This window comes from Terrapene carolina, unplaced genomic scaffold, assembly GCF_002925995.2.
Source record: "Terrapene carolina triunguis isolate 2854851 unplaced genomic scaffold, T_m_triunguis-2.0 Scaffold32862, whole genome shotgun sequence".
Taxonomy (NCBI): Eukaryota; Metazoa; Chordata; order Testudines; family Emydidae; genus Terrapene; species Terrapene triunguis.
Window position 1 is genome coordinate 2,563,696 of NW_020697213.1, and position 22,513 is coordinate 2,586,208.

At 44.3% G+C, this 22,513-nt stretch overlaps 1 protein-coding gene across 1 annotated transcript in view; it reads left to right on the plus strand.

Annotated features, from left to right (window-relative positions):
- LOC112103878 (PH domain leucine-rich repeat-containing protein phosphatase 2) overlaps positions 1-22,513 on the plus strand; it is a 125,454-nt gene that overhangs the window by 63,218 nt on the left and 39,723 nt on the right. Inside the window, exons 4-7 of the mRNA XM_024195851.3 lie at positions 955-1,145; positions 1,956-2,081; positions 5,214-5,368; positions 16,688-16,834. Of these exons, the coding sequence (XP_024051619.3) occupies positions 955-1,145; positions 1,956-2,081; positions 5,214-5,368; positions 16,688-16,834 (619 nt within the window). The remainder of the gene's footprint in view (positions 1-954; positions 1,146-1,955; positions 2,082-5,213; positions 5,369-16,687; positions 16,835-22,513) is intronic.

Below are 22,513 nucleotides of genomic sequence, written 5' to 3' on the forward strand. Positions count from 1 at the left end.
AGCCCTGGCTGGGATGATTTAGTTGGGAATTGGTCCTGCTTTGAGCAGGGGGTTGGACTAGATGACCTCCTGAGGTCTCTTCCAACCCTGATATTCTATGATTCTATGATAGTTTATCTCAGAACATACTCTCGCTTCTTGGCCTGAGAAGTTAGCAGTATGTGGGGTCTTGCCAAGTTGTTTCTGTTAGGAAGAGAAATTGATGGTACAAGTCAGAATTTCTTTGATGCAAGGAATGTACACAGTTCTGTTTCTGTGTACACCAGAGGAACAAACAGCAGACCAGTTTCCTTGCTCACAAATTCCAAGCCTGCCTTACCAGCCAGTCTTGTGCCCCCAAGGAATTCTGTCTCTGTTTCCTCTCAGGGGCATGCTCATGCCTGTTTCTCTGGCTTCCTTCTGGCTTTCTGGTTGCTTTCTATCTCTTCCACTCATGCAAATACAGCTGCAACCAGTCAGCGCCCCCTGCCTTTGCAATCAGTCCCCAAGGAAACTCCTCATTTGCCTTGAGTTCTGGCTAAAGCCTTCCCATGTGGCCCAGTGCCTTGGGCAGTGGTTTCAGCTATCTTACTCTGTAAAGGAGCTTAATTGCATTTCCATTTAGCCAGAATGAAGGATGGCTAGCATGCCCATCAACTTTAATGATGTCTGTGATTACGTGTAGATCAGACACGCTTGACTGCAGCCATTAATGTCTTCGAGCATAACAATATATAATCATTCATCTCTCTACAAAATATTTGTAAATATTATTGCATTATTTATTACAGGCTGTTTATCCTGCAAATGAGACTCTGTTCTCAGTGTACCACTATTTATTCTGTCTTGACTTACCTATAGTTGTCTTTTTTAATAGCTGAGATTGCATGCTGTTTTTTGGTGCTAATTATCCCCATAAGCTGGAAAGAAAGAATCCAGTGAAAAGTGGATGATAAAGTGCCATTTTCTTTTCAGAAAAGCCATGTCAAGTGGAGCAACTAGACCGAATCCTTCTGTCTGGGGTCTATAATGTGCGCAAAGGGAAGACACAGTTGCACAAGTGGGCAGAACGCTTGGTCATTCTCTGTGGCACCTGCCTCGTCGTATCCTCCGTGAAGGATTGCCATACAGGAAAGATGCACATTCTGCCTCTTGTCGGAGGGAAGGTGAGGCTGTTGGGCCTAACTGATTCTTTGTTAGTTTCCTGTAGGTAAGATGTGAGAATGAAGGGGCCACCAGGAATTATGTTCCCTACAAGAAGTCAGTCTAGGCCTCTTTAGTGAGAATCTGTGTTAAGATGTTTGAATACATCTGCCTCACTCCTCTCTGCTTATTTACTAGGCAATCTTTAGTTTAATAAAACAGTGAAAGGAATGCAGGTTCTGTGCTTCAGCCATAAATTACATGATACTTTTACGTGTATTGGTTCTGTCCAGCAATTTACCATGACCCAGAAATAATTACTTATTGGGTCTGTTCCATAAGTGCTGGAACTAGGGGTGCTGGGGTGGGAGTGCTATTACACTCCCTGGCTTGAAGTAGTAATAGCAAACCAAATACACCTCTACCCTGATATAACGCGACCCGATATAACACGAATTTGGATATAACGCAGTAAAGCAGTGCTCCGGGGGGGGGAGGCTGCGCACTCCGGTGGTTCAAAGCAAGTTCGATATAACGCGGTTTCACCTATAACGCGGTAAGATTTTTTGGCTCCCAAGGACAGCGTTATATCGAGGTAGAGGTGTACATGGTTTCTAAATTCATCACCCCTACTGTAAAAATTGCTCTGTTTCAACAGAGAGGTTCTGAAAAGGAGTTTTTGCTGTATATCAGCCAGAGGGGACTAACTTGACTGTACTTTGTGGAGTGTCTTGTATTGGTTTTGTTTAACATTCCCACCCCCCGCATTTCAGATTGTGTAATTGTTGGAATGTAGACTGGGCTATTTTTTGTTCTTATTTCTCCCATTTCAGGTGGAAGAAGTGAAGCGTCGGCAGCACTCGCTTGCTTTCAGCTCTGCTGGTGCACAAGCTCAAACCTACCATGTTTGCTTTGAAACGCTGGCAGAGTACCAGAGATGGCACCGGCAGGCATCCACGGTGAGGCCCAATAAGCTGTAGGTGCGGGTGCTCTGATACAAGGGCAAGAGGAAAGAAAGCTTGGAGAATTTTGGAACAGGCTTACTTTTGAGAGACAGCTTCTAACTCATGTTCTTAGAGAGTACCGAGGCCACCTGAGGGCTTCCTTTGAACTATGACATCTGTGGGTTGGAGGCTACTTATCCGCTGCATGTCTCTCTGATCTGCTGGATGCTTCATTTCAGCATTCCACCAGACTGCGGCAGCTATGTAGCAGTTACGAGCTGTAGTTCTGCGCTATCCCACACTGATAGCACTATTCATATTAACCAAGCATCTGAAGTTTATTGCGGTCTTCAAAACTAATCCCAGAGACTAACTTCTCTTTCTTCCCAGCTACAGCAGTCTATAAGTCCTTCCTACTGCCTTGGCTGCATCCACCTGAACAATGTGCTAGACTCACAGAGAGCCTCTCTGATGGATTTGAGTTAGCACAGAATCCAAATACGACCAGAGGAGGTGGATTCTGTTCAGGTCCACATGCTTATTCCACATCAGAGCAGAGTCAGAAGGGGATGGCTTCAGTGTTGAGCTTCACTTCAACATCCTGTTCATGTGGCAGGCCCATTAAATCCTGAAGGGATTGCATTTCTGGAATCATTTTCTGTCCTTGCAAGTAAGGAAGAAGCAGAAAAAATGAGCATGAATCTCACAACTCGGTGCTGTGCCAACCTGGGTGTCTGAGACCCTCTTCATTGTTGGGTTTTTGTGTATCAGATACTTCAGGTGCATTGGCACAGACTCATTTGGTATTGGCTATATCAGACTTGTGTTTTGTATTGGGTCTCTTGGCTTCGGTACTCCTGGCATTGGAGATCTCTGCATCAGAACCTTTAGCACTGGATTCTTTGTCACTGGGCACATTGGCATCCACTGTGTCCTCCATATTGGGTGTGCCGTTATCCGGTCTTAGCCCCTGACATTGGCTGTTACAGCATCACCTGTTCCTTTTGTTCCAGGCTTTGGTAGTGAGTCAGGTTCCAGTGACTCTCACCTTGTCAGCACCTCCTTAGAGTGGCTTTGTCATTATATTCTTCCTGGACCTCTAGTGGGGAAGCCTATTCTGCTTTTCTGTTTTTATGTTTCACTGGTGCCACACCCTAGTGGAATCGGTCCTAAGACTCAGGAGGCCCTAGAGTTGACATTACCATTGTCTGGGCAAGAGTACTTTGGAGCAAGGGATCCCACTTTGAAGCCCAAACTCAATCCTAGATGGCAGTGAGGGAACTAGTGATATATCAGAAATAGCCAGAGAAAAGGATGAAAATTATTAGAGACCTGGAAAGTCTGCTGTAATGAGGCGCTCTTATTGATCATTTTTCAGACTACGAGAACCAGGGGGACATTCAATGACACTGAAAGGCAATAAATTTAAATCTAATCTAAGGAAATACATTTTTGTTTAACTAAAAGCCAAGAGTTTACCAGGATTCAACAAAGACTAGATGTTATACAGGTAGTAAGGACATCCACAGTTACATTAGGTAGAATTAAAAATGGGATGTAAACTATCAAGCTTCAATGCATGAGCCAGTCTTTAACTGCCAGATGATGTTTCTCTGTGGACAGGTTATTGCATAACTGTCTGTTACAGGGTTTCTTGTACCTTCATCTGAAACGTATTGTCCACTGCCAAAGAGAATTCTGGACTAGATGGAGCACTGGTCTGATCCACTATGATGATTCCTGTGTACTACAGAGCATGTTTATTGGTGATTGATGGACTGTGCTAACTCAGACCTTAGATAGTATCAGCTTCTGATGTGAAATACAGGTTAAGAGATAATGTCTTATATTAGCTTTGGCTGTATAAAATATCCCATTTCTCCATGCTAGATCTTCTATGTGTTTGACTTGCATTTATTGTTCTCTGTTTTACATTGATTGGCCTGAATGCTAACAAAGGCTTCTTGTATAAAGTGTATGGCTTCCACCATATAGGCCAATGTATACATGTTTTCACTACTAAAGACTTTGCTCTTATGTAGTATAATTTGTGAAAATAATGCAGAAACTGCAGTTGATACAGAATGCAGCTGTCTGCCTCTTCCATTGGCTTCCAGTTTGCTTCCACTGCTAGTTTAAGGCAGAGGTTGCAATTGTCAAAGCAGTTAATAGATCGTTCCCCAGTGTAGTAGGGGCTTATCAGCACTGGACCCATCTGTTGCCTCAGTTTAGCTCCTTTCTCCCCCCCCCTCTAGTCAAACCACCTTAGTTGGTGCTTTTGAATTACTCTCGCCTTATGGGGTCTGGTTTATTCTCAAAATAACAGTTAGCCCACCCTGCTTTTCCAGGCTCACCGGTTCCTTTTAGACTTTTCCAGTGCTCAGTAGTCCTTCCAGTTGTTTACCAGGGTTTTGCCCTCTTTCCAGAACTTCCTGGTCCTTTATAATCCTGTCCCAGCTGAGATTTTCTTCCTGCAAATGTCTCAGCTGAAGTTTTTTTCAGTCATAGAATCCAAGGCTAGAAGAGAGCATTGAGATCATCTAGTCTGACCACCACCTTCCCAGCAGGTTCCTTTCCCTCTGCTTGGGAACTGTGGAAAATTGTCTCTATTCTGTTGGAGTCTTCCTAACAGAACACAAGCTGCCCTTATATCTCTCAGCATGCCCTTTTACATAGTCACATGACCTTGCTATTCCCTCAGCCCCCTCACTTGAAAAGCAATTCTGTGAAAGGGGGCCAGTCTTGGAACGGGTGCATGTGCATCCCAGGACCAGTGTTACACCCAGCTGCATAAGAGACCAAATATCAATCTTTGAACTGCCAAGAGAGTTTTGCTCCTGTGATGTATGCAAAATGTATGCAAATCAGAGCAGTGCCTTTCCTGTGCCCTTCTCCATGCTTGTGTATGTGCCTGCCGACAGGAATGGACAGTAGCAACATACAAGCCTGGGATCAAATCCTAAACACTGTGTGTAAACCTATCCTGGGTGGGCTGAATTTGCCTCTGATAGATACCTGAGGGGTTTCATTTTCTTGTGCTTTGTTAGCACTTGTCTAGCTTGTCCCGCCAATAAACTTGCGTTGAATTGAACTGGAAAGAAAATTGTAAATGTAGCTGTAACTCTGTTACCCTTTTCTTTTTTTCAGGTGGTGTCTCAGCGACTCAGCACAGTTGATCTGTCTTGTTATAGCCTTGAGGAGGTACCTGAGTATCTCTTCTACAGTCAAGACATCACCTACCTCAACCTGCGACACAACTTTATGCGACTGGATGGATCAGGGGGTCTTGACTCTCTTTGCAGGTCTGCAGAGAACCATTTTCTATTACATTTTGCGGTTCTGGAATATACAATTGGGTGAGGAGGCAGGAGTATACTGAGGGTCCATGGTCCTTGTGGGAAGTTGGCATACTTGTAAGAGTTTGGTCTTTGGGAGGATTCTGCCTACCTCAAGGTGATGAAGACTAGGAAATATAATTTTTGTCTCCGTTCACTGTTCGACTTCCAGCAATTTACAGTATGTACAGGCTGTCCTTCCACACGTTCCTTTCATATTAAGGATGATTGTGCTGAACCTTGTGTGGTGATATGCTATTACATAGGGAAGTTATGGTGGTGATTATAATGCCATTTGCTAAACAGTCTGGCAGCATAGTTAGATATAAGAACAAATGCTGAGGGAGAATATGATAAAACAGTCAAGAGTAAAAGCATGTACTAAGGAATGCAAGTGTAAAAGAAGCCTGTTTTAATTAATCTTTAATGCTGTCACAAATTCAGAATCGGTAGTGTCTGCGAGACTCCAGCTTTACACTGGGAACTTGTAATTATCCATTTACTGGGTGTGGGAGATGCATGATGGATTGTATGCTAGGTACAGCTAGCTCCGATAAGTAGGAGAGTGTAGGGACCCAATTAGACCTAAAAATAAGAGAACTTTAAAAACAAATCCCAAAATAAATCAGACTCCGTTGTAAAGCATGGAGCGGGGCAGTCTTTCTTCCTGCAAGTCCCTGCCTTCTTTTACTTGCTAACAAGGGGTTCTGGCAGTTACTTTGTGAAATATTGAAAGCCAACTGGCATCCTACAGCAACATAATCAAATAGCTGTGTTCCTGTGGCAGGATTATTTTGGAAATCTGCAAAAATGCTCCTCTAATTTCTCCATAGTATTTTGTCTCCCTCCTCCTGAGAGCAATGAAATATTCAGGTGACCATAGGTATAGGTGAAAGAATATACCTTTACTATGCTATTTCTGTGCAATTTCATCAAGGGCTAAAGTCTAGTTTATTATCCAGGTTCTTCTATTTCTAAGCTTGTCTTGGTTTCCTACCTGCTTAGTTGCAGTGATAATAGTAGGTTCTCTGTCTGGAAAAACTGTAATGGTCCTTTCAGGGTCTATTGTAGTATTTGAAAAGTGAGAAAAGAACTAGAAATCATGACATTAGAATAATGAAAATTCCTGAGCAGCTTTCAAGATGCTGTTTTCCTGGTCCCTGGGTGGGACAGCCGTGTGGCAGGTTCCTTAGATTGATTGCCATTGGCTATGCAATCAAGTCTGCATTCTAGACTTAGTATGCCAAAAGCTGGACTTCTTATCTCTCTCCCTGGCAGGTGTCATTGCCCAATGAAGCTGAAACTCCCCAAAAGAAAGGACTTTAAGGAGACCTGCATCTCACTAGCCAGCAGCCAATCTTGTATAAATGTGCAAGACTAGTACTATCGTGCCCAGGATGCAGCTTAGTGGGCACTGCCACTTTCTGCCTTTTAAACTGATTTCGCATGCATGGTCACTAGGTATCCATGTGTCTCAGACCACAGCCTTGAGAAAGGAGTCACACACCTTATGCAAGAGGAATCCTTAGTCTATACCTTTGAGACAGAATGTCGAGCATGGGAGTCTCTTGTTAGAGGTGGAATGTTTTAACTCTCTGAGGCAGTGTATGTGAAATTCCCAAAGAGTTTTAAAAACAAGATTTAGTAAGAATACAGCAAAAAGGTCCAAATAAAACAAAAGAAACAGTTTGCATGGTGCATCTATTCTTGTGCTCATCAAGAGCCAAGCTGGATAGGTACCTCTTCTGCTTAGTTACAGTAGGGTATTAGCTTTCCATTTCTAGAGATTCTCCCTTCTTTGTGCCAGTCTCTCAGGCTTTGTCTTCACTAGTGAAAAAGGTGTATTTTTAGCATGTGTTAGCAGGTAGAGGTAATCTGTGAATAAACCCTGGGGGGAGCCTAGACAGCTAACATATGTTAAAATTACAACAGCCTCATCTACACTAGAAGTGCATATATGTGGTGTTCTTTGACTGGCCTGTGCAGATTGCCACTTATGGGCTGCATGGGCAGTGCAGCTTGGATGGTGGAACGTTCTTGTAGCAATGTCCATTAAGTGCTCTCGTACCCCCTCCTGTTTTCCCCTCACTGTTACTGAATGTTCTAAAGACAAGGCTGTAAAAAGCGGGCAGAGCACTCCAGCCATCTAAGTGCCTTCCAGCCGCAGTTTAGAACAGACCGGGAACCTTGCTCGTTCAATCTGACTTGGATTGGTCCATCAAGACACAGAGCCTTTGACTGTTTCTTAGTTTATTAAGTTAAAGTTTAGGCTTAGTTTTATTATTTCCTTTATTTCAATACATTAATTTATTGTATCCTGTTCCTTGGCATGGATCTGCAAATCCAACAAAGGAAGAGGGCGGGATTTAAAAGGAGCACCGCTTGTTCTACTGTGTTAGCTGCTTCAGATGCCCATGTTTGGTGTCCAGCCTGCTTGGGAGAAGGTCATTTTCTATCACACTGTTCCATATGCAGCACCTTCACTTCAAGTGCTAGAAAAGAGCATTAGAAGAGGCTCCAGGACTTGCTGCTACAGGTCACAACTACAAGCAGTTAAAGCCTCCAGTTCCAAGCCAATAGCATCCACGAGCATGCACTGGCTGGCTTCAGCCCTCACAGAGGCTAAAAAGCATTCTAAAGTTCAGACAAAGTTACCAGCCTCCTCTTTGGGAGCCAAATGTAGAACCACAGTCCTGAGGAATCCACAGCCATGGGATCTGACCAGCCAGCAGAACAGGCCCTCAGAAACACACCCCTTTGGTTCCAGACAGTGGCATAGCGAAGGTGTCTGCCTTTGTCAGCAGAGTCAGTCCTCTCATTGAGATGCCCTGGATTCTAGTGCATCCATTCAGAGATTCTAGTGCATCCATTTTAAGGAGATCCAGAGAATCTCCTCAAAACCCAGACCAAAACCAAGTGGTTTTTAAAAGCAAAACCCATATGAAAAGTCATACCCCTTCTGAAACAAGTGTACTTGATCCAATGACATTGCTGGAGAAGGGAGCAGAGATCACTTCAGACTCCTTGGTATCTACCAGATCTGCTATCACTGTAGTGGCTCAAATATACAACTCGCACCCACAACTAGATTCACTTAGATCCAAAATCTTTTTAGTCCCAAGAATCCCGAGGGCAAAAAGATAAGAGGATTATAAGAGAGGCTTCTGGGCTGTCCCCTCCTCCCCACCTTAGGAAAGAAAAGGAGAATTCCATTCTAACAAGACGACCTTCCCCTAGGATTACACTCCCTCCCAGTAGGATTACTGTCAGTTCCCTGGGGAAGTTTGCCTCACCCTTTTCGGTACTACACTTTCCAAGATCAACAACATCTCCTGTTCAAACCATCTGATTCACAGTTGAATTTGTAGTCAGATGTTTTAGGCCAAGATAGACCTGACATTTTACTATCCTATTCCCCTCCTGCAAGGTAGATCAAGTACACCAGAGAACATTATAGAGATACTAGATACAGATTATATAGACCAGAGGTTCTCAAACTGGGGGTGGGGCGCGGAATGTATTCTGAGGGGATGTGAGGCTTTAACTTACTGCACACATTTTACCTACATCAATTAATTAACTAACTAGCAAAGCTGATTCCTACAGATATATCAGATCCTCAGATGGCGCTGTGTATTTTGATGGATTTCTGTTAAGCTTACATAGCATTATACAAAGTTTTTGCTATCTGTATGTTAATCCATTTGCAATGATGCAGTGTGCACATTTAATTGTAAGCATTGACCACAATCACAGTTTTGCTTTTGCTATTATTACAATGAGTGCTTGCCCTACTTTTTAATATTTAATGAGTTGCAAGCTTTTTTTTTTTTATCAGGCATAAACTACTTACAGACACAAAGAAGTGGGACGTGATCAAATACATTTGAGAACCACTGACATAGACTAAGGGAATACTCTTACCCACTAGTTTTTTATAATAGAAATTTTGATACAGGGATACAGGCAAGACTAGGACATACCACCATGGGCCAGATGGTCATATTTTCCATCACCCAGATAGACGAATCTATATTTAAAAAAAAAAACGTTCCTCTCTAAGGGGGCAAAGCAAATCACATGCATTGGCTCTGATGCAACCAGATCTGTCTACCTTTCCAGTTTCCAGAGAGCTGTCTCAGAAGCTACATGTTGTCCAAAGAACCCTGAGGTACCTGTTGAACTTCAGGAGGTGGATCTGAAGCCAAACATTCAAATGTCACTGGATGAGAATGTCTTGGTATCCTCAGCCTTTTCTCCTTTGGAAATTGTGATTCAATTTTACAAATTGGTGATTAATTATTATTTGTATTATCATAACACCTAAGAGCCGCAGTCATGGACCAGGACCCCGTGGTGCTAGACACTATACAAACACAAAACAAAAGAACAGTTCCTGTCCCAAAGAGCATACCAACTAAATATAAAACAAGAGACAACGGATGGATACACACAGACTGATGGGCAAGTACAAGGAAACAGTGAGACAATATTGCTCAACAGGATAGGCTGTAGTCTCAGCACACCAGCAGCCTAGCCATTGTCAAGAGTTGGTTAAGACAATGGTCTCATAACCTGAAAATTCCATCAGTGACAATGTAAGAGACTTAACTCTGTTTTACACTTTCTAGGTTCTCCTTCAAAGAGTAAAATTACCTGCCCTGTGCTGGAAGGATTACTACAATCAGCTAAGGGTATGTCTACACTACCCGCCGGATCGGCGGGTAGTGATCGATCTATCGGGGATCGATTTATCGTGTCTAGTGTAGACACGATAAATAGATCCCCGATCGCTCTGCCGTCGACTCCGGAACTCCACCACGGCGAGAGGCGGAAGCGGAGTCGACGGGGGAGTGGCGGCCGTCGATCCCGTGCCGTGAGGACGCGAAGTAAGTGATTCTAAGTCGATCTAAGATACGTCGACTTCAGCTATGCTATTCTTGTAGCTGAAGTTGCGTATCTTAAATCGATTCCCGCCCCCCCAGTGTAGACCAGGCCTAAGAGTCTGTGGATGAATCTCACCTCTGGAGAAGCTATGACCAAAAAAGCAGATAAGCTCTACCAATTGGCTATAGAGAGTTTTTCCTTTTTTCTGTAATATTCCCTAATTCGCTAGTTGTCACTGCAACTTTCAGGAGAATAACAGGATAAGTTCCACTCTGTCCAGCAGGGAAGGCAAAAGCTTGATGTCCTAGACAGAATGGTCTTTTCTTCAGTGTTACTGGGCATTAGAGTATCTGCTCAGTTTTAGAATAGACCAGGCTGTTAATATCCAGGTATCCGTACCATCTATGGGACCAAATTACCATATTTGCCAAATCCCTACCTGAGAAGCAGAAGAAACTGGTAAAAGTTTTAATTTGTGAGGGCCAGTTAAGAGTCAAACATCCGTTAAGAGCCTCTTTGGATACAAATTCTAGCATAGTAGCTTCAGCTATTACCTAAATCCCTAGGCAGCTCTCAACTTTCTGCGAGATTTCCACCTTCAGGTGCCACAGGAAGCAATACCAGTCATTGTCTCATCATCCTACTTTATTCATAAAAGACCATACCAACAACAATCTGCACAGCAACAGCAGAGGAGAAAAATTTACAAGCCTCGCCTGAAAGGCAAACCAACTACATCCCTAGTCTTCTGCACCTGGTCTTAGAGTTCGGGTTTGATGAGATCCTCAGGAGCCTTAAAACAACTTTAACTTATGTACCAACTTCCCCACCCATGTTGGAAACAGATTTTTATTCTCCTTCAATACCTGGAGTGCCATCATCACTACAGACAGATTCTGGAAATCTTCCCAAGGGCTTACTTCATTCAGTTCACCACCATCCCTCTCCACAAATCTCCCCTTTTCAGAGGGTTCTCTCACCAGAGACTGCTAAGGGCAGAAGTGAAAGGCAAGTGCCACAGAGGAAATTCCTGAAGAATTCCAGGAAAAGAGCTTCTCCTTTTTCTCATCTCAAAAAAGGGTGGAGGCCTTTGACCTATTCTAGATCTGCAATAGCTCAACTTATTCATCAGAAAGTTCAAATTCCATATTCTTACTCAGGCTTCAGTTATGCCCTCCCTGTCCACTCATGAGTGGTTTGGAGCTCTCAATTTACAAGATGCATATTTCCATGTTGCTATCAGACTTTCATGTCACAGTTACCATTCATTGAGAGAGAAGATTTTTAACAATATATATAGAATCTTTCCCGTTGATCTTTTTGACCACATCTCAAGTATTCACAAAGTGCCTGTCTGTAGTAGCAGCACACCTAAGTTCACAGATTACCTATATATACCCTTATTCAAATAACTAGCTCATCAAAGCATTTTCACAAGATGACCTATCCACAGGTATGTTTCAGATCTGCTCCCTAATTAAAAAACTGGAACTCAAAATAAACTGGGGAAAGATAAATTGCACGCAGTTCCTACACACAATCCTATTTACTAGCACAATTCTGATTCTCAAAGAGGCAGAGTCTTCTTCCTGGAATAAGGATTTTTAAAAAAATCCGTACAGTGATAGAGGTAGTTCAGAAGAACTTGTGTCGAATAGTGATGATGATGAAGGCTGAGAGATTGTCACGGAGGTCACGGTTTCCGTGACCTCCATGACTTCTGTAGTGTTTGGTGCGCCTGGCTCAGGAGCAGCTCAGGCAGCCCCTGCACCAGGTGCACCGGCCACTGCTGGGGCAGTCTCGGGCCCTTGCCCCCTCCCTCTTCCCAGCAGCAGAGTTTGGGTGTGAGAGGGGGCAGGGGATTGTAGCACGGGATGGGGTGAGGTGGGCTCTGGGGGGGCTCCCCAGAAGCGGCGATATTCCCCTCGCTCAACTGCTAGGTGGAGGCATGGCCAGGCAGCTCTGCACACTAGCCTGCCTCTGCCTGTAGGCACCGCCCCCGCAGCTCCCATTGGCCGTGGTTCCCAGCCAGTGAGAGCTGCAGGGGCGGTGCCTGCAGGCAGAGGCAGCCTGCAGAGCTGCCTGACCATGCCTTTACCTAGCAGCTGAGCAAGGGGGATGTCGCCACTTCCGGGGAGCCCCCCAGGTAAGCGCCGTGACTAAAATGTAGCCTCAATGATGATCCTCAAACTGATGGACCAGGCCTCATGGCTTCAGTTACCTATATAACCCTATATACTAGCCTCAAGATGAAAACTCTTCGGCTTCAGCTTTGGCTAGCAAAGATTATTTGCTTAATATAGCATGTTTATAAAATAGTTGCCAGGGAAGTACTCCTATCCCTTATGTGAGAGATGCAGCAGAGTTCTAAAAGGGGTAATGTTCAATTCCCCAGTCCTATCAGCTACAGTCACTTCCAGTGGTTCCAGTTTGGGATAGGGAGCTCACTTCAATAACCTGGCTATTCGGGGCCATTGGAATCTCTGGGGAAAGAATCTGTATATCAGTGTCCATGAATTAGAGAAATTCAGTGGACACTCAAAACCTTTCTTCCACATCTACAAGACAAAGTGGTCCCAAGTGGTCATGGGCAACACAATAGAAGTGTTCTATGTGAACATGTAAGGAGGAGCTCATTCCAGTCAACTGTGCAAAGCAGCTGTGGCATTATGAAACTGGTGCATCCGGCACATTAATTATCTCATATCTCTATACATCTTGTGGCAAAGACCTTGCAGATCATTTGAGCAGTGACATGAAGAGAGCAGCATAAATGGTTACTGTAGAACTTGGTAGTAGACAAAAATCTTCTGTCTCTGAGGGTATCGAGAGAGAGAGAGACCTGTTTACAACATGGCCCACGGTTTTGCTCGAGAGCAGGCACAGCCAGCCAGTCCATATTGGATGCATTTCTGCTCGACTGGGGAAATAGATCTCGTCTGTGCTTCCTCCCACCCCCCAATTTCTTGTCATTCAAAGAATTCTAAAGAAAACATAGGACAAGACCAGAATAATTGTGATTGCCCCAGCCTGAGTGAGTGATTTCCAGGCCTCTTTCATCTATCTAAAGGATTCTGTCTCTCCCTGTAGCCACAGATCTGCTGACCCAGCAGAACGGTCAGATATCCACCCAGATCACACGGTCTTCTGTTGACAGCATAGGCCGGAGGACTTTGACAGACCTTGAAAAGTCCTCTTCAGACAGTGTCCAACAGATGCTATTAAAACAGTCAATCTGTAGATGCTATTATCTCAAACGGAAAAGATATTTTCAATTTTGGGCAAATAACCTGGATTCAGCATCAGCCTTCATTCTGTCCATACTGGCGTACTTGCTCCATTTGAAATTATAAGGACTCTCTAGATCATCTGTCAAAGTGCACTTGGCAGCTATTTCTGCACACCACATCCTCATTGATCATAAGACTGTATTTACCTATGACACAGCTAAGATTTGTGAAGGAACTAATGAATGTTTACCCTCCAGTCAAAGAACCAGCACCAACTTGGGACCTCAACCTAGTGTTTATTCGGCTTGTGAAACCTTCCTTTGAACCTTGGGGAAATGTTCCCTATTTCACTTTTCAATTAAAGACAGCTTTTGTTATAGCAATCACATCTGGTAGAAAAGTAAGTGAAATACAAGCGCTCATCGCTGATTTGTCATTCATTATTTTCCACAAGAATAAAGTGGTTCTCTATCCCCACAATAGGTGCTGACTCTGTGGGTGCTCTCCAGCCCTGGAGCAGCCGTGGAAAAAAAATTAGCGAGTGCTTAGCACACACTGGTAGCCAGCTCTCCTTCCCCCACCCCCAGCACCTCCCATCCATCCCTGCTGTTCAATTCCTCCCCCTCCATCCCAGCGCCTCCCGCCTGCCATAGTCAGATGTTTCTCGGTGTGCAGGAGGCTCTGGGAGGAGCAGGGACGGTACACCCTTAGGGGAGGAGGTGGGAAGAGGCAGGGTGGGAGTGGGGACTTGGGGGAAGGGGTGAGATGGGTTTGGGGACTTGGGGGAAGGGAGCAAGTGGGGGGCAGGACCTGGGGCGGAGCAGGGGGTTGAGCAACACCTGGGCCCAGAGGAAGCTGGTGTCTATGGTCCCCATCCTAAATTTCTTCCCAAAGTAGTAATACCATTCCACCACAACCAGGGACAGGAGAGCACTCCAGTGAGTACTGCTATGAAACATTGTGCCATCAGAGTGGCACCAGCTGTGCACCCTGTGAATGTGAAAATGTAGAGTCCATTTTAAAAGAACTCCAATTACAGTGAATAACTTTAGTTTAGCAATTCACTTTTCCTAGTGTGGAATGTGGCCTCAGAGACAGTGCCTCTGGGCTTCCCCCTTTACAGCCCTGTTTATGCCTTTTGAGGTTTCTTTTGATGTGCCTGGTTTACACCAAACACCTTTTTCTCTTGGCCTTTCACCAAATTCATTCAAGGCCCTAGTTAATCTGGTGGCTAAACAGTTTCATTTCCTGCTTTCCTGTCCCACCTTTGTCGCTTACCACCCTCAAATGGTACGTTGAAGGTAGACTTACTGAAATGAGGACTTTCAACCCACATTTGAAATCCTCCACCCCATCCTTTTGTTTGTTGCAAAAAAAGCAAACGTGATTCTGGGATGTATTAACAGGTGTGTTGTGAGCAAGACACGAGAAGTCATTCTTCCGCTCTACTCTGCTCTGGTTAGGCCTCAGCTGGAGTATTGTGTCCAGTTCTGGGCACCGCATTTCAAGAAAGATGTGGAGAAATTGGAAAGGGTCCAGGGAGCAACAAGAATGATTAAAGGTCTTGAGAACATGACCTATGAAGCAAGGCTGAAAGAATTGGGTTTGTTTAGTTTGGAAAAGAGAAGACTGAGAGGGGACATGATAGCAGTTTTCAGGTATCTAAAAGGGTGTCACAAGGAGGAGGGAGAAAACTTGTTCACCTTAGCCTCTGAGGATAGAACAAGAAGCAATGGGCTTAAACTGCAGCAAGGGAGGTCTAGGTTGGACATTAGGAAAAAGTTCCTAACTGTCAGGGTGGTTAAACACTGGAATAAATTGCCTAGGGAGGTTGTGGAATCTCCATCTCTGGAGATATTTAAGAGTAGGTTAGATAAATGTCTATCAGGGATGGTCTAGACAGTATTTGGTCCTGCCATGCGGGCAGGGGACTGGACTCGATGACCTCTCGAGGTCCCTTCCAGTCCTAGAATCTATGAATCTATGAAAATCCTTCAGATGAGACACACTGTTGTTGGAAGAAATTATTTTAAATTGCTAATTAATCTCCTGTTCTAATGTTTATAGTCCCTAATCCAAGGTGTTTATCTAGCAGACAGATATTGTCTGCTTTGCTTCTGAGTTTAAAGAGATGGGAGTGTGTGTAACTCTTAGTCTGTCTTCACTAGAAACTCTGGAGCTGCACTGCTACAGCACTTCAGTGTAGACACTCAATGTAGCAAAGGGAGGGGTTCTCGTGTTGCTGTAGTAAATCTTCCCCCCGACAGGCAGTAGCCAGTTCGACCGAAGAATTCTTCCATTGACCTAGAGATGTCTACCAGGGTTTAGGTCGGCTTAACTACCTAGCTGTGCATTTTTCACACTCCTGAGCAACATAGCTGGGTTGACCTAACTTTAGAATTCTCTTGTCTTACCCAATATAGAGCAGAAGTAATGTTATGAATAAGGCTACCATTTAGTCAGAGGTTGCAGAAGTCACGGAATCTGACTTCCAGCGACCTCCGTGACTTCAGCCTGCAGTGGTCAGGAGTTGCAGGGAGCCGCGAAGTACCCCGCCGCCTCTGGCTGGCCCCCGGAGCTCCAAGCCACCGCAGATGGCAGGGTACTCCCAAGCTCGTGGCAGTGGCGGGGAAACCCCCGATCTCATGGCCACAGCAGGAGCCTCCAGAGCCGCCAGTGGCGGAGGAACCCCTGACCCTCCGGCTGCTGCAGGCAGCAGGAAACCCCGCAGCTCCTGGCTGTGGCAGGGGAACCCCTGAGCTCCCTGCTGCCACGGGCCCCCTAGCTGCTGCAGGCGGCTCCTAGCCCCTGTGCAGCTGTCCCACTTCAGGCAGTGTGGGGACCTGCAGATCCCCATTTTGTCAGGGATATTTTTAGTAAAAGTCACGGACAGGTCATGGCTTCCGTGAATTTTTCTTTTGTGCTTGTGACCTGTCTGTGACTTTTACTAAAAATGTCCGTGACAAAATCTTAGCCTTAGGTATATATTATTGATGGATTATAGCCTGTTTGGTACAGGAAATGCCATGCTATAGCTGGTTTGAGAAAAGGGGATGTCATATTTAAGAAAGTACTTGGACTACTTCAGAGAACCTTTGCGCTTGTCCTTGTATGTGTATTTGTCACTAACCACTATGCTTTATGAATAATTTGTATACTTGACATTTAGGTTCTCTCAGCTGAAGGGCCTGAACCTGTCCCATAATATGCTGGGGAAGCTTCCTATATTACTGTGTGAGATCTCCAATCTGACTGAACTCAACATTTCCTGTAATGGGCTTCATCACCTGCCAAGCCAGATTGGCAACCTGTTCAAGTGAGTTATCTGACTTTTGTCTTGGCCCTTAAACACCTCTCATCTGTGGTTATAGACTTGCCCTATGTCTTGGTTTGGGTGCAGACAGAGTAAAGGCATCACTGGTGAGACAGGTCCTCTTGCTCTGTGACCCTTACTGAGAACCCAAGAGTGACTTTCGCAGTATGACCCAAGGAGGCCTTAATGCCAACTGACCAGTGTGTTACAGAAATGTCCTGATTCTGGTACATACATTCTGGTGCACTAAAAAATGTCATGTGAGGGCTTACATGAAAGCCAGGATCACACTGGTTATTAATATAGTTATGAAATGTATGTACAGATACTGTGTGTGACGAACTGGGACTGTTCTTACTGTGGTCCTTGAATGCTGACAGGGGAGTATGGCTAGGATAGTCTGCATTGGGGGATGGGAGACTGACCGATGGAGAATACCTGAGCATGTAACATGAGAACCCAGGAAGGGGTTAGAGGGCAGGTGACACCTTTGCCTGGGAAACTGAACAAAGGCTGTGAGAGGGGTCGCTGAAGGCAGAGTTTCAGGAGCTGGCTGGGGAGCTGGCTGGGAGGCAGGTGGGGCTCCGACCTCCCAAGGGGGCTGGGGCGCCCTGGGAGCCCAAGATGGACCTACCCGAGGGGGGTCCTGTTGTCTGTGCCTGCAAGACCTGTCTTGGACTGTATTCCTGTCGTCTAAATAAACCTTCTGCTTTACTGGCTGGCTGAGAGTCATGGTGAATCGCAGGAAGCCGGGGGTGCAGGGGCTTGTGTCCCCCCACACTCCGTGACACTGTGTAAGGAGTTGTGTGTGTATATATACACTGAAAATATATTCTTAGAGTTTGTATTAAGGAACGAATCACCAGCAGGAGTGAAAAAACAGGTTTTCTGTCAGACGAGTAAATTAAGCATTATAAATGGATGCCCTTTTACATACAAAGTTATCAAAGAGATGTGAAGTCAGCAGGGAAGGAGCACACAGGAAAAACAAATTACAGGTGGTTATACAGTCTCTGAATACAGTCAATGAACTATGGGGAGTATAGGTAGACGGTAAAGAATACACCCTCTTATTCTGGACCCAGGAAGTAAACAGACAGTGCGTTTACGTTCCTGAAAATGGCATCTCACCCAACGTTGGTTGAAAATGCTGCAGAGGACTTTGGTGGTGAGATAAACTTTAGACAGAAAGCTAGCCTGTTAGTTAAGTTTAGTTTCTAGAAAGTCTTTTGTTATTTTGTTTTATATGTAACCGTTTGCTTCCGCTTACTCACTATTGCTTGAATTTTTGATGATAAACTTCTTATTGTTTTCCACTATAAATATGGCCAGATCTACATTACAGAGTTAGGTCAATATAAGGCAGCTTACATCGACCTAACTTTTTAAGTATCTACACTACAGCGTTGCTCCTGCTAATGTAATTCCCTCACTACACCAACTTAATCACTCCACCTATATAAGAGTTGTAACGCTGAGGTTGATATAGTTAGAGTGACGCAGTGTTTGTGTAGACTCTGCGTGACTTACATTGCCTGTCAACTTGGCACCAAGCTCCCAGCTGGGAGCCCGGCCTCTCAGCCGCCCCCAAACTGTCCCCCGTAAGTTGAGGCAAGTGCTCCTGGTGAGCACGCACACCACCGACAGAAGAAGGGTAGTGTGGACATGAAGAATTGCAGTAATTACTGCAGTGGCTGTACGTTGACCTAACATAGGTAGACTTAGTTGTCATCATCAGAGGAAACCTCCGCACTAACCTGAACGCACCAACTCAAAGCAGCACCAAATCCTGCCGTAACATGCAAAACCTGTAGACATATCTCCACTGCTATGATGATGAACACAATACACCTTTCAAGATACATGGGTCCTGCACATGCCTATCACAATGTATGGTGTACCTTATCCGGTGCATTAAATACTCCATTAACAAGTGTGTGGGTGAAATGAGACAATCACTATGCTCTCGCATGAACTCACAGAAAGATGCTGAAAGACAAAAACACCAGATCACCGGTGGATGAACTGTTTTCACAAAGCAATCACTTCGTATCTGACCTGTCAGTTCTTATCCATAAAGGAAACCTTCAGAGTACTATGACAGTGCTGGGCAACAGTAGTTGTACCAACACTCTGATAACTGGATCACCAATTAAATCACCCCGGAGCAAACCTGAGGGGCAAAACTTTGTCCAGTTGAGCAATTGGGGATGGACTGGAGAGAGCTACAAGGCTAATTAACCCAAAAAGTAGAAAAGGTACAGGAAGGAAGTGCCAAGTGGGGGGAAGAGACTGAGAGTCTTACAACATAAGAATGGCCATATTGGATCAGACCAATGGTCCATCTAGCCGAGCATTCTACCTTCCAACAGTGGCAAATGCCAGATGCTTCAGAGGGAGTGAACAGAACAGGTAATCATCAAGTGATCCATCCCCTGTCACCCATTCCCAGCTTCTGGCAAACAGGTTAGGGACACTTTAGAATGTGGTTTGGCATCCCTGCCCATCCTGGCTAATAGCCATTGATGGATCTAGGCTCCATGAACTTATCTAGTTCTTTTTTGAACCCTGTTATAGTCTTGGCCTTCACAACATCCCCTGGCACTGAGTTCTAAAAGTTGACTGTGCATTGTGTGAAGACATGTACTTCCTTTTATTTGTTTTAAACCTGCTGCCTATTAATTTCATTTGGTGACCCCTTGTTCTTGTGTTATGAAAAGGAGTAAATAACACTTCCTTATTTACTTTCTCCACACCAGTCATGATTTTGTAGACCTCTGTCATATCCCCCCTTAGTCGTCTCTTTTCCAAGCCAAAAAGTCCCAGTCTTAATGATTTCTCCTCATATGAAAGCTGTTCCATACCCCTTCTCTGTACCTTTTCCAATTCCAATATATCTTTTTTTGAGAGGGGGCGACCAGATCTGAACACAGTATTCATGATGTGGATATACCATGGATTTATATAGAGGCAATATGATATTTTCTGTCTTATTATCTATCCCTTTTTTAATGATTCCAAACATTGTTAGGTTTTATGACTGCCACTACACATTGAGTGGATGTTTTCAAATCACTATCCATAGTGATTCCATGATCTCTCTCTCTTGAGTGGTAACAGCTAATTCAGACCCCATCATTTTATGTGCATAAGCTGGGCTTATGTTTTCTAGTGTGCATTACTTTGCATTTATCAACATTGAATTTCATCTGCCATTTTGTTGCCCAGTCACCCAGTTTAATGAGATCCCTTTGCAACTTTTCGCAGTCTGCTTTGGACTTAGCTATCTTGAGTAGTTTTGTATCATCTGCAAATTTTGCCACCTCCCTGTTTACCCCTTTTCTCAAATCATTTATGAATATGTTGAACAGTACTGGTCCCAGAACAGACCCATGGGGGACACCACTATTTACCTCTCTCCATTCTGAAAACTGACCATTTATTCCTACCCTTTGTTTGCTATGTTTTAACCAGTTATTGATCCACGAGAGGACCTTCCCTCTTATCCCATGACAACTTACTTTGCTTAAGAGTCTTTGGTGAGGGACCTTGTCAAAGGCTTTCTGAAAATCTAAGTATGCTATATCTGCTGGATTGCCCTTGTGCACATGCTCGTTGACCCCTTCAAAGAATTCTAGTAGATTGGGGGGGCATGATTTCCCTTTACAAAAACCATGTTGACTCTTCCCTAACAAATTATGTTCATCTATGTGTCTGAAAATTCTATTCTTTACTGTAGTTTCAACCAGTTTGCCTAGTACTGAAGTTAGGCTTACCTGCCTGTAATTGCTTGGATTGCTTCTGGAGCCTTTTTTAAAAATTGGTTTCACATTAGCTATCCTCTAATCATCTGGTACAGAAGCTGATTTAAATGATAAGTTATATACTACAGTTATTAGTTCTGCAATTTCACATTTGAATTCCTTCAGAACTCTTGGGGGAATACCATCTGATCCCGGTGACTTATTACTGTTTCATTTATCAATTTGTTGCAAAACCTCCTCTAATGACACCTCAGTTTGGGATAGTTCCTCAGATTTGTCACCTAGAAAGAATGGCTGAGGTTTAGGAATCTCCCTCACATCTTCAGCTGTGAAGACCGATGCAAAGAATTCATTTAGTTTCTCCGCAATGGCCTTATCTTCCTTGAGTGCTCCTTTAGCATCTTGATATCCAGTGGCCCTACTAGTTCTTTAGCAGGCTTCCTGCTTCTGATGTACTTAAAAAAAAATTGCTGTTACTTTTTGAGTCTTTGGCTAGCTGTTCTTCCCATTTCTTTTTTGGCCTTCCTAATTATATTTTTACACTTCCCTTGCCAGAGTCTATGCTCCTTTCTATTTTCCTCACTAGGATTTAACTTCCACTTTTTAACGGATGTCTTTTTTGCCTCTAACTGCTTCCTTTACTTTGTTGTTTAGCCACGGTGGCACTTTTTTGGTCCTCTTACTATGTTTTTTAATTTGAAGTATAAATTTAAATTGAGCCTCTATTATGGTGTCTTTAAAAAGTTTCCATGCAGCTTGCTGGGATTTCACTTTTGAAGAGTCAGAGCCAGGAAAAATCTCTCAGTGGGAAGACACCTAAGGAGTATATGCTATTGGAAATACAGAGCTGCACAAGTTTGTAAGGGTGGAGGAGAGAACATTGTAAATAAATGGCACACAGGGTGTTTGGCCAGAAGTAGGTCTTTGAGTGGTGTGTGGCTAGAAAAGAGGCAGGAGTGGGGTGATGCCCTGTCACAATCACCTTCCAAAGCCAAGCCTGGGAGCTTACATTCATAACTTTACTAGACACTAACAATCATGGTCTTAATAAAGACACTGGATTTATGGCTTATTACAACAATCTGTAACTCACTATGTCCGATGACTGTGAGGTGTTAACTGGCCACTTCACCTGGAATGAGCTCTTACAATATGTGGTTACTACTTATGCTAAATACTCTGTGCCACCTGATATTTATCTGTGACACTCTGGCTATGACTGCACTACAAAGTTAAGTTGACTTAAGTTAGGTCAGCGATCATCCACTGCTGTAATTAAACCACTTTTGCATGTCCACATAACGCTCCTTGTGTTGGCGGAGTGCATCCACAGTTGGTGCTCTTGCATTGACAGAGAGAGCAGTACATTGTGGATAGCTATCTGCCGCTGGGTGCTCTGGGAAGGGATCGCAGTGAATCATGGGGGCGGGCTCAGCATCCCATGATGCAGTTTTCTTCATCCCATCATTCCATGGGCTTCCTGCTACGTTTTGCGCCACTTTTCAACAGCCCCTGTAAACTGTGCATCTGCCATTTCTGTCTGAAAGCATGGATCCTGCACTGCTCTCCAGTCTTGCGATGAGCATTACAAACACAATGCGGCTGATCCTGCAGTATTTCATGAGCTGCAAATCTGATAATGACACTGTGGTGTCTGCCTTGCTGCATGCCATGGAAAGAAACAATTTAGGGTTGCTGTTGGTATTCATGGGGCAGCTACATACAGTGGACCATTGATATTTTGTCTTGGGAAACAAGCACTGAGTGGCGGGGTCGCATCATGATGCAGGTATGGGATGACGAGTAGTGGCTGCAGACCTTTCAGATGCTCAAAGCCACTTTCCTGGAACTGTGTGCAGAGCTTGCCCTCCAGTGCAAGGACACCAAATTGAGAGCTGCCCTCACAGCAGAGAAGCGA